The following is a 12,680-nucleotide window of genomic DNA, read 5'->3' as shown; positions in this document are numbered from 1 at the left end:
CTGTACCTTTAGTATTATACGTTACATTTATATCAAAGTTTTTTAGAAATTGTATATGAGAATTATTTACAACCAAACAAAATAAAACAAAACAATCAGATTTTAATCACCTAACAGTTCAAAATATGATCAGAAGATACATAATTATAATCACTTTTCAAACACCTGCATGACCCTTTTTTGATTAAGCGTTTTTCAATCTTCCAGATGATTAATATGTGACAATAAATATAAAAAAACGGTCACATTTTAAACACATCAATGATTTATTTGTGATTGCTACACATTTGTTGTTGTATTACAAATTGTACTTTTTTTAATCATTACATGGAGTCACATTCGAGTCCGATTCTGATCATACAAGCGACTTAATCAGTTTTTGATCACCAAAAGGACTCTAAAAAGACTCCGCAATGTGATTTTTGAAAAAACAGTCTTTCAAATGCTATCTGGGAATTTGAAAATAAACACAATTCACCCAGACTGATGGGGGTTCATTTTGAAATCAAAACTATTTTGATTTTCATCAGTCTTGGAAAACTCACACATACATTCTCAAAATTTCAAAAATTTACACATACTACCATAAATGCTGGCAGTCAGACTGACTAATGAGTGGGGGCCTTAAGAAGGAATCGTTTCAAATACTATTTATTGAATGAATATTTTTTTTCGACAGGCCTTTATATATACAGAAAACCTTCTTAATGTCTTCGATAGCCAGAGGGATTACCTTCTCAAGGTATTCGATAGACCGAAGACATTCTCAAGATATTCTATAGACAGAATATCTTCTCTAGATACTCTATAGACAGAGGACTTTCAGACGGTCTTCTCCAGGTCTTCTATAAAGAGATGACCTTCTCAATTTCTCCTATAGACAGAAGCCCTTTTCGAGCCTTCTATAGACAGAAGACCTTCTCAAGGTCTTCTATAGAGAGAAGACCTTCTCAAGGTCTTCCGTAGACAGAAGTCCTTTTCAAGGTCTTCTATAGGCAGAACACCTTCTCAAGGTCTTCTATAGATAGATTTCCGCAAGACCTTTTATAGACAGAAGACCTTCGCAAGATCTTCTATAGACAGAAGACCTTGTCAAGGTATTTTAAAAGCAGACGACAATCTCAGCGTATCCTTTAGACAGAGTACGACGATTTCCATAAAGAAGACATTCTATTCAATTTCTTTGTTACGTAATTTCCATAACAAATATTAACAATTTATTACAACAAAACTTTGATAAAAAAATCTATAACAAGATTACGAATGGGCGTACTTTTTACTAAAAATAATAATAATCAATAACAGGACGATAAATTGGTTTTGCCAAATACTCTAGCCGCCGTTTATGTTCACGCCATTGACGATATGTCATGCGGCGTCTAGGGGCCACATATTCCACCGGTTTCTCTGGTATGTGACAATGTTGTTTCAAGGGTGGTATTACTTTGGGTTGGGCCAGTTTCAAAATGTTTTCCGTTGGATTGTAGAGAGCTGTCGATGATCGTGTCGGAAATCTTAACTGAGACCAAAAATCTATTTCTAATTCAATATGTTGAAAATCTGCTGGTACCTCTGGTGTTTTAAAGGGACGACCACGATCTTTTTTCGCTGGTTTCTTGGGATTGATTTGTGGTGCATATGGATAATCGGGTACAGGAGGGTATTCATATTTCTCACGTCGTATACGTGGTGTTGCCAATTTTTCGGCATGTTCCATTAGCTCCTCAAATGGTACGGGTTCTTTTGGTTCTTGTTTTTTCTCCTTCTCCTTATCTTTGCTGCGTATTTTGGGTTGATATGGTGGTTTGGGTGCAGCATTTTTCGCCGCCCAATTATAGAATCTAACCCAATCTTTTCGGGCCATTGGACCACGTTTGGCCCAACGACATGGTTCACGGCGTATACAGGGACGGGGGAAAATGTAACGTTTCGGTTGACTATTTTTCTCTATCCATTCTTGTAAATGTTGGGCCAAATTTGAAAATTGCCGTTGCATACACTGAGCCATTTCATCGTGATCTTGGAATTGAGTGGTATTGACGGTGACTTTTATTTTCTCTTTGTGGGTTGGTGCTGCTGTCTTGGTCATTTTGTTGGAGAATTTTTCAATTTGGCTTCTTGCTTTGGAATTTGTAATGAATTGCAATATGAAATTTTAAATATTCGCTAGATTGAAGATTTATATTTGCGGTAAATTTATGGATTTGTTTTAGAATTTAGTTGGGAAAATATTGCGACAAAAACTAGACGTTCGATAATTTCAGAAAAATTCAACAAATTAATTTTTTTGAAAGCAAAAACCAAGAACATTGTCCATATTTACATTAGTCAATTTTCGTTGCGGCAATTGCCAGTTTGTAGGTTAGGAAGGTGTTGAGAGACAAAGGGTTACCATATGCCTCACCTCTCTCTCCTTCAAACTGACAATTGCCGCAGGAAAATTGCCTAATGTAAATATGGACATACTTTTATAAATTAGCAACTTCTTTGGATACCTAGCTCACAAAAGTTTATAATTTCCGCTTAAGTGCAGTGAAAAGGACTATTCGAGGACCGTTTTGAAAATTTAACCGAAGGTAAAATGCCTTGTGGACACTACGACTATCGAAAGCTGTACAAAACCTACGGGCACCAACTAAATGGCTTGTGAGCAAGATAAGCCTTATTAGTAAGGTTAACATCAATATAAGGTTAATTTCAATAAGTACAAGATGAAATAAATAAAGCTAAGCGGAAGTCTTGGGTCCGGTTTTGCGTGTCTATAGCGTGGGTAATCGAAGTGGCCAGGTTTTACAAGAAACTATTTAAAAGTAGCAAATTCGTAGGTAGTATTAAGTAGAGCCACGGATTCATTTTTGATTCATTTTTGACTAGAGACACTGAATCTTCTATACGAGGACGCCCCCACCAGAATTAGCGGAAAGTGGCACAGCTCGCCAGACATAAGCATCGTGTCACCTGAACTGACAAATGACGCCACCTCGTTTCTCTGGTTTCTCTTGGGTCAGACGATAATTGTCTCCCTTAGCAGACCACCCGATTTCATACCTCAGAACGCGCCTATTTATCAATCATGGGAAAGCTAATTGACCTAGTTTCAGAGAGTTTATTAATCGCCGCTTCATAAATTTGTCCAACCATTCTGGTGTTCGGCTAGCAGAGAGGACGTTCCGAGACATCATCACTGCTGCAGCCGCTCGCCATATACCTTATGGTTGAATACCAGAAGTGATACCAAATTTCCCAGCATAGGGTGAGGTTGATGAGCTTCCTCGAGCCAACCCAAATGACCCTAGATTCAGAGAGCTGACATCGGAAGTTATCAAGTTGATCGGTGGGTGAGCATAAGCATCTGAACAGTTGCAAGAAACATTGGAGCCAAAATAAGTGAATTATGGCAACGGTTAAGCCACCCTCGGACCCTTGAAAGAAGGAAGATAGGACCTCAGTCACGTTTGGAAACGTTACGCTGACTTATCCGAAGAGATAACCAATTTGTTTAATCGATAGAGCGAAGAGAAATACGTCGCATTAGACCTCTTCCTGCCGAGGAGTAGTAACCACCACAATTTACTATGAATTATGTTACGAATGTAATCAGGAACGCCAAATCATACAGAGCGTTGGGTCCGGATGGAATCTACATGGTAATGCTCAAACAGCTGGGTAAGTCGGGAGCCAAGTATCTCAACAAAGTTCTCAACCTCTCGCTAGCCACGCACCGGCTACTGAAGCAAGGCAAGGATTACAGCAAAGGTAAATCGTACAGACCGATCTCTTTTTTTATCGCCCGTAGCAAAGTGCTGTCAAGCACTCCATGCTGTTTGACTACCTTCCGGCCATTTTTGAAACATTGGAATTCAGGAACAAAAAGTCCAAGTCCCGTAGTGTGATACAGAGAGTTGCACAGTGGGAATTGATATCTCCGGAACTGATTAACCTCTACCTCTCCTGCATTCCACCTCCTCTAGACGGAGAAATCGTAACGTGTGCGATTGATTGTACGATCTTGGCGTCAGATACCTTCCCCTATGCGGCGCCAGTGTGGTCCACGAATATAAGTACAACGCGATGCATAAATATACAAACCTATCAGAATGCCACCCAGAGAACAACAACAGAGTTCCTCCTGATGAGGCAAAGATTCTTCCAGTACAGCAACACAATGACATGCTGCAGTACTTGCTCAGGTGTTACCGTGAGAGCCATCCTAATCACCATCTGGTGGGTAGACCCTACACAGGCGGAGGAGGGGGCCCAATAATACAAGAGAGACCCCCTAGATCAATAAGCATATTAAGCAGGTTTGAATAGCAGTCGTCAACATTCTTATAGGGCAAACATCGATCCCACCGTGCGAAGCATCAGCCCAGCATTCCACATGAGCCCGCACAACACACTGCACCTTTTCAACTGCCCTGCAAAACCTACTCATCTAACTCCAGTGGTTATAACCCATCGAAGTGGACACATACCTGGAACTGGAGATAGACACAGAGACAGATTGAGGAGGAGAACGAACACACAAACATACAATAATAAACACTGTTACAACAACAAACCAGAGTAGTTTTTATTCAACTACGTTCGGAATGGTGCATCCGTCTAATTCCTATTGGGCAAGGATTGATGACAAATATCTGACCATCAACTTTTCAACTTCGCTGCCAAACCTACTAAACAAACTTTAGCATATTTGTGGTTACAACCCATAGCAGCAGCCGCATTCCTAGAACCAGAGCCAGATCAAGCAGAAACAAGTACAACATAGTTAAGTTCGGCCCGGCCGAACTTTTTGTACCCTCCACCATAAAATATTATGAAATAAAATGGAATAATTAATTTTCTGCCCTGTTCACAATTTTAGGTGGGGATATTTTATGACTGCGGATACCCAAAATGCCTAAATTGAGTCAGAAATGTACCTAAAAAATTTCTTCAATCGGGCGGAGTCTTTAATTATATGGGGACAATATAAAAGTGTGGACCTATGTAGAAAATTTTTGCTGGAAAAGTTTTGCGACCACTGAACGAATTTTGGCAGTTATGGCCGTGGGAGTTATGTCCGGGCACCGGAGAAGTTTCGTGACTGCAGGGAACCTCAGATATCATATTATGGGTAGTTTAGTCAACAAATTTAGCTGAAACCCTCAAAATACTGAAAATCGGGAGGTAACCCTATGCTGACAATTTGTTATGCAGATGTTTTGTGACCACTAGGAACATAAAATGTAAATAACAGGTAGTTCGGTAAACAAAATCTAGCTAAAATCCTGCAAATATCTAAAATCGGGACTTATGTTGATAATTTTTCGTGGAGAAGTTTCGTGACTACAGGGAACCTGAAATGTCAAATTACGGGTAGTTCCGTCAAATACCGGGAGCTACCGTTATATGGGAGCTATACCAAAACTTGGACCTATGTTGACAAGTTTTGGTGGAAAAGTTTCGTGACTGCAGGCAACCTCAAATGTCAGTCAGCAAATGTAGCTAAAACCCTCAAAATACCGAAAATCGGCAGCTATCGTTATATGGAAGCTACACCAAAACGTGGGCCGATTAGCCCATCTACAAGCTTGGCCTGTCAATAAAAAAAGCCACTCGGGTGCAAAGTTATAGCGTTCTAGCTCAATTATTGTGGACGCTAAAGTGATTACAACAGACGTACAAACGAACACGGCTAGATCGACTCTGAATTTTATCCTGATCAATTTTCAATGCGTTACAAACGGAAAAATAAAGTTAACAGACCCCCCCCCCTCCCTACTAATGGAGGCTATAAAAATGCAGAATATATTACATAATGACGTCATCGGGCAACCCGTCATATCCCTTGGATCAGACCATCTCCCCATAATTGTCTCCATCAGCAGACCACCCGATTTCATCACCTCTAAACGCCGCACATTCGTCAATCATGGGAAAGCTGATTGGCCGAGTTTCAGAGAGTTCACCAATCACTTCGCTTCAGAGAATTGCTAATCCTTCTTATGTTCGGGTAGCGGAAAGGACGTTCCGAGACATCATCAATGCTGCAGCCGCTCGCCATATACCTGCTGGTCGAATACCCGAAGTAAGACCAAATTTCCCAGCAGTGGCGACGGAATTAGCAAATGAGCGTGATGAGCTTCGTCCAACCAAGCCTGACGACCCCAGAGTCAGGGAGCTGACACTGGAATTTAACAGGCTGGTCAGCGAACATAAGCGGAACAAGTGGTTAAATCATCTGAAAAGTTGCAACATTCGAGCCGGTATAAGTAAATTGTGGGCAACGGTTAAGTCACTCTCGAACCCCGGAAGGAGGGATGACAGGACCTCAGTCACGTTTGGCGACATTACGTTGACTGACCCGATGAGGTGTGCAAGTTACTTCAATCGACAGTTTGTCGAGCTCCCCGAGAGTGACAGGGCGAAGATAAGAGTTTTACGTCGCATTAGATCTCTTCCTGCGAGGATGAACCACCACAGTTTACAATGGATGATGTTGCGAATACCATCAGGAACGCTAAATCATCCAAAGCGTTGGGACCTGACGGAATTTCCAAGGTAATGTTAAAACAGCTGGATGAGCCGGGAGTGGAGTATCTCACAAAAGTTCTCAACCTGTCACTAGACACCCTTATTGTTCCCGAAGTCTGGATAATGGGCAGGGCGGTCCCGCTACTGAAGCCAGGCAAGGATGCCAGCAATTTGAATCGTACAGGCCGATTTCGCTTTTGTCACCTGTAGCGAAGACCCTTGAGACTTTAGTCCTACCCAGCATTAGAAATAGCTATCAAGCATGGATTCCGTAAGCAGCACAGTACAACAGCGCTGCACGCCATCTCCACACATATTTGTCGAGGACTCAACCAGGTTCGGCCGTGTGATAGAACAGTGATAGTGGCGCTTGACTTATCAAAAGCCTTTGATACTGTCAAGCACTCCACGCTGTTCGAGGACATGGAGCAGACAGCCCTCCGGCCAAGTCCGAAATAACTATATGTGTGGTCGCCAGTCGTATTTGGAATTCAGGAACAAGAAATCCAAGCCCCGTAGAGAGAAACAGAGAGTTCCCCAAGGAGGGGTGACATCTCCGGAACTGTTTAACCTCTACCTTTCCTGTATTCCGCCCCCTCCAGATGGCATTGACATCGCAACGTATGCGGATGATTGTACGATCCTGGCGTCAGGTACCTACCCTGATGACATCTGTGAGAGACTGAACTCCTATTTAACCGATCTTACCACCTTTTTCCACGCGAGGAATATGCAGATATCCGCCACTAAATCGACGGCCACTCTGTACACCACATGGACGGCGCAGTGTAGAAGAGGGTTGAATATCAGGGTCGATGATAGCAGAATTCCGACCACAAACTGCCCCAAAATTCTAGGGGTCACATTCGACTCCACTTTCACGTCGTTCTCGCAAGCCACAGCTGTCTGCGATAAACTGAAATGTAGGAACAAGGTCCTCAAGTCCCTAGCCGGCAGCACTTGGGGTGCAGATAAGGAAACCTTATTGACCACGTATAAAGCGATAAGTCGGTCTGTGGTAAGCTATGCAGCGCCAGTTTGGTCCCCGAATTTATGGGACACGCAGTGGGATAAGATTCAAATTTGTCAGAACGCCGACCCGAAAACAGCAACAGGGTGCCTCCTCAAATCTACAGTGGACCATCTACATGAGGACGCAAAGATCCTTCCAGTACGATAACAAAATGAGATGCTATCGTTGCAGTATTTGCTCGGGAGTTACCGTGAGAGCCATCCCAATCACCATCTGCTGGCCACCGATACACCCAGGCATATTAAGAAGGATATTCATGATCTACAGACGGAGGTCCAACAATATAGGAGAGAACCAGCCAGTTTTGAACAGCATTCACACGGACACAGTTGCTAAGGCCATAAGCAATTATTGTGTGAATGCAGTCATCGAAGTACATCCCCCATCTATCGCAGCCGAAGATCGTCAGCTGTCACGACAAACCATAGTAGTTTTGGCTCAATTACGCTCGGAATATATTGCAGTCGCCTAAATTCCTATTGGGCGGGAATCGATCACACCGTGCAAGACATCTGCCCAGTATGCGGCATGGGCCCGCACGATACTAAGCATCTATTCAACTGCCCCGCCAAACCTACTCATCTAACTCCAGTGGATCAATCAGCCCGATCATGAATGTAAACTCCCCGTGAGTTTTGTCTTTCTGCCGTTGCAACGTAAAGGACAAAGTGAAACAACTCACGGGGAGTTGATATTCATGATTGGGCTGTATGGTTACATCCCTTTGAAGTAGCCACTTTCCTGGTAGTGGAGATAGACCCAGAGCCAGATTGAACAGGAGAACGAACATACAAACATAATAATAAACACTGTTACAACAACAAGAACAACATAATAGGCCTTAAGTGGCTTATGTGTCTGTCCATACGGTCATGTAGCGATTCCATCGTTCCTCTTCTCAATCTAACCTATCCTTGAACCAAGAGTGGCTCTTGGTAGCTTTATATTAGTTAAATCAATAATATGGCGTCTGACAAATTTGCTGCTCTTTTCTTAAAAAAATGATTTTCAAAATAAAGAATGCGAGGTTTCAAAATACCCAAATTTTGCACCATATTCATGTTATTCATGTTAAACATTTGTCACAAAAAGTACTGTAATGAAATTTCTCTATAAAAAATCTCGAACATCTGCTGTGAATTTTCGTTAAAAAATTGCCTCCATTTAAAAATAGAAATCCGCTGTTTATTTCAAATCTGGCGTTAAATGTAATTTTCATATTATTTGGATACATATTTCCGTTTGGGGTACTTTTACTGCAGTTGTTGTTAATTAATGTGGACACCTCTCATCTTGTGTTGTGGTTGATTATGTGGCATGTTGAAGCGCCCGCCCGTCAATGTTTGGTTGCTTGTTATTTCGATTAAGTGGAAGTGTTATTTGAGACGGCTGATAATGTGTCAATTTCACACGTGTTATACTTTGGGGAATTTTGAGTGTGTGTTTTTTTTCTCTTGTTAAGGATATGGTTTTTTGGGCAATTGAGTTTAATTCTTAAAAAATTGAAAGTATGGAAAGGAAAAGGATATGCAGCAGGCGGGCACATCTGTTGAAAATTTTGGGGATCATTTTTTTATATGTATATATATTTTTTTTGAGGAAATGTTAAAAAATGTACGCATGTCTACAGCTCTGATGGTACTTAAGTGTGACATACTTTTTTGTGGGGAGCATAAGAGGGCGATATGCGGCAATTGTGTTTTTATTTCGGTTAGTGTGATTTGTTACGGGGATAATAGAGTCCTGTCTATCAGCTGCTGCTAAGCGGGTGATTTGGAAAAATATATTTTTATAAACTTTTCAAATGAAATCTTCGTTGAGGTTAAATTAAATTAAAAAACACAAACTTAAAGTTGTTATAAATAGCTGAAATAAAAAATAGCTGATATTCTTCTCCACTATTAGGAAAGCGACAGCAGAGAACCACAAAAACTTGAAGTCATATCATAGTTTCAAAGAGTTTTCTACACTTGTCCTTGTAAAACGTTTAGACTGTCAGTCGTTCAAACTCCCCATAAATTATTTATTACAAAGTTTATTAAGGAACATAAAACACAATTAATTCAACATTAAAACAAAATAAAAAATAATAATAATAAAATGAAATAAACTCAATACAAAAGAAAAAGAACAAATAAGAAAGGAACAATTTTAATTTGGCACAGTCATAAGCTTATTCGATTTTCCATTTAAAATTTGATAAAAAAAAAGTTTCCACAATTGCTTTTTCAACAGCTTTGGTTTTAGGTCTTATGGATACTTGAACCAATTCTTAACGTATCTTGAAAATAATTGGAGTCTTGATTTCACGTCAACCGCTATAAAAACAATACAAGAAATGCAATTAATAAATAAAATATGTTATGTCAAACTACAGGTCAACCAATATCTACTATTTGAAATCATTAGTGCGTATCAGATTACTAATTGCAAATTCTACAGAAAATATCAAAAAACATATTTCAAATTAATTTTGCAAAACTACACTTGTTTTACTTAACATTGGACCACTGGAACAACATGTAGAACATATTTTTCATTTCAAAATTCTCTCAGAACAAACCTCAGTCGTTACAGTGTATTAATTACACAAAACTTTTTATAAATATTTTATAATAAACTGCCAAATTTAACAGTAACAAAAAACATCGAACTTGTTAACAAATAGTTTTGCTAATAATTAACAAACTTTGAGACAACTCCCAAATGTCCAACATAGAAAAACAGACACAGAAATTTGTAGACCCAATGGGAAATATTTTATTAGAAAACATTTTTATTTTAACAATGCATGTTTCCCAAAAATAACTACTTACTAACACATTATTTTAACAAGAACATGTCACAATGAATAACTAGTTATTCTATAACCACTAGAATAACTAGTTATTCTATGGCTACTAGAAGTTTAAAACTAAGCTAAACACATATCGCTCATTTATTCAAAGAGTGACACATCGCAAAAAATCGAGTTTCGAAAAAAATTAGTTTTAAGTTGGCGATTGAAATTCGACTGCCCAACTTCAAATGATTATTACACAAAAAATAAAATAACTATTTGAACCACTTTTTGTAAAGATATCAGTGCTAAATTTCTGTGCAAGATCAAGCATGATTTGAAGTGTTTTAGTGGTTCATAAAGTCAAAAAACTGTTTGTTGAATTATGCCAAATTCCTAGTAAATAAGCTGTAACTCCTTGAGTTTTAGAGATATGAGCATACAAATAAAGTAGACGTCGTAGAAAAATAGAAACACAGAAAACGAATTTTTTGAGTTATGCCACTCTTTAAGTAAATGAGTAAATGAGCAAGGTGTAATTTGTAATCAACAAACTTCATATTTTTATTTTATTTCAGTTTGCTCTCAGCTGGATTTGATCATGCGAACTTCTGATTTGTAGCCGAACATATTACATACTGTGCCACGTACGAACATTAATGGTTCTTTAAACGCTTACATGTGCAGCACTAACTGTTGTTTGTTTTGTAAACAAAAAATCGCGTGCAGACGGTGAACGTCGAACACACAACCCTCGAAATAGTAGTCGGCCACACACGCTCTATGCCACCGCACTATAGGTAATTTGCCCTGTTTTTGAGACAAAAATTAATAACAGCGGAATTAAAGGATTTTTTAACTTTTTAAATTATTTATGTGTAAAAGTGAGATAAAACAAAGATTTTTACAGATAAATTCGGATATAAGGAACAACGGTTATAAGCAACTACGTATATAACGAACAAAGTTATTTTTTTAGTTTCCTTATACACAACAAACTGATGAAAACGATCACGGTAGTAAGTAACACAAATTTTGTCCCCGCGAGTAGATTTTCCAACGAATTGTTACTACAGTTTTGTATATTTTTTGAATATATGTACGTTAATAAAGTCGAGTTTAGTACTCCTTTAAACCGTATCAATGATTAATATGTAATAGAGAGATAAAATAAAGCTTACTACTGCCGCACCGTTTATAGAAAACCACGGATATACCGAACAATTTGTCGCCATTACTTATTCTACTTGCAATGAAATTGTAAACAACCCTATTTTTTCCATTTATTGTTTATTTCCTCAAACCAAACTTCCACAATTTTAAGACTTTTTATTGAGAAGTAACCTAATAAAATCTCATAAATATCAAAAAACGGGCAAAATCGGGTTTTGAAACATAGTAATACCAATGCAGAAGACTTTCAGTAATGTGTTCTAGGTGGCAAAATCACGGCCAAACACGGCCAATTTAGTATAAGTCTATATGAAGTGATTTTAAGAAAAATAAAATATTTATTTCTGACTTTTTGTGTTTTTTGGTCGCTACCCAAAATGTTTAAGCTATATTATATAAGAAATAAATTCCTCTCCCAATTGCCAAGCTATTCCATTTTACATATATTTATATTTGGTTTATTTTTCCGCGGTTTTAAGTACATTGAAATATGCCTTACAATATATATATTTTTAGTTCTTCTTCGAAATTCTCACATTGACTGCAATTTAAACCGCGACGATGGCGCTATTTTGAAAAATGTCATTCATATTAATAAATTCTGACATGTTCTTTTTACAATGCCTACTAAAAAATTATTATTATTAAAAGTTGCAAAATCGACTTTTTGCCTCAAAAACAGGGCAAATTACCTATAGTGCACCGTACTCAATACATAGTAAGGAGTAAAGTAAGTAATTTTGCGTCGAAATAGCCCATTATATTTCAGCTTACTGGTAATGCAGAAAGTAGCTTGTTTACATTACTTTGCATGGGTTACATAATGACTAACGGATCTGAGTTTTTACTAGGCTTCTATTAGAAGACCTAGTGGTTTCCATAAGAAGACCTTGTGGTATTTTTCTACAAAAAGAACGTGAGGTATGCTTCTTCAAGAATAACATGTGGTTTTCTATTATAAGACCTCAATCCCGCGGCGCACAGTGGTTCAGAATCGTTTTTTTTTCCTGGTAAAAACTCTGCAACTTTTGAAAGGATAAATATATTTTGATTTTTTTGTTCGACAGAAAATATACAGGTATGTGATGGAAATCGATTTCGAGCTCAAAACGAGTCAAAAACAAATGTAGGTGTGATGCATGTACATTTTCCGACATCGAAATGTTTTCGATATCG

The 12,680-nt window shown here is 38.6% G+C and overlaps 2 protein-coding genes across 2 annotated transcripts in view; both read right to left on the bottom strand.

The window, feature by feature from the left end:
- Positions 1-12,680, bottom strand: part of Ino80 (chromatin-remodeling ATPase INO80) — a 252,596-nt gene that overhangs the window by 47,398 nt on the left and 192,518 nt on the right. The window lies entirely within an intron of this gene.
- On the bottom strand, positions 1,169-2,274 carry LOC141401898 (uncharacterized). Its single transcript, XM_073982457.1, has one exon. The coding sequence runs from the start codon at positions 2,087-2,089 to the stop codon at positions 1,280-1,282; it is 810 nt and encodes a 269-aa protein (XP_073838558.1). The 5' UTR covers positions 2,090-2,274; the 3' UTR covers positions 1,169-1,279.

This window comes from Musca autumnalis, unplaced genomic scaffold, assembly GCF_047663935.1.
Source record: "Musca autumnalis isolate F117 unplaced genomic scaffold, ASM4766393v1 scaffold_1, whole genome shotgun sequence".
In the NCBI taxonomy this organism is placed as follows: domain Eukaryota; kingdom Metazoa; phylum Arthropoda; class Insecta; order Diptera; family Muscidae; genus Musca; species Musca autumnalis.
The sequence above is the reverse complement of the archived record's forward strand: the minus strand, read 5'-3'. Positions and strand labels throughout refer to the sequence as shown.

Coding starts and splice junctions, on each gene's coding strand:
- LOC141401898 (XM_073982457.1), bottom strand. CDS start 2,089: ATGACCAAGACAGCAGCACCAACCCACAAAGAGAAAATAAAAGTCACC.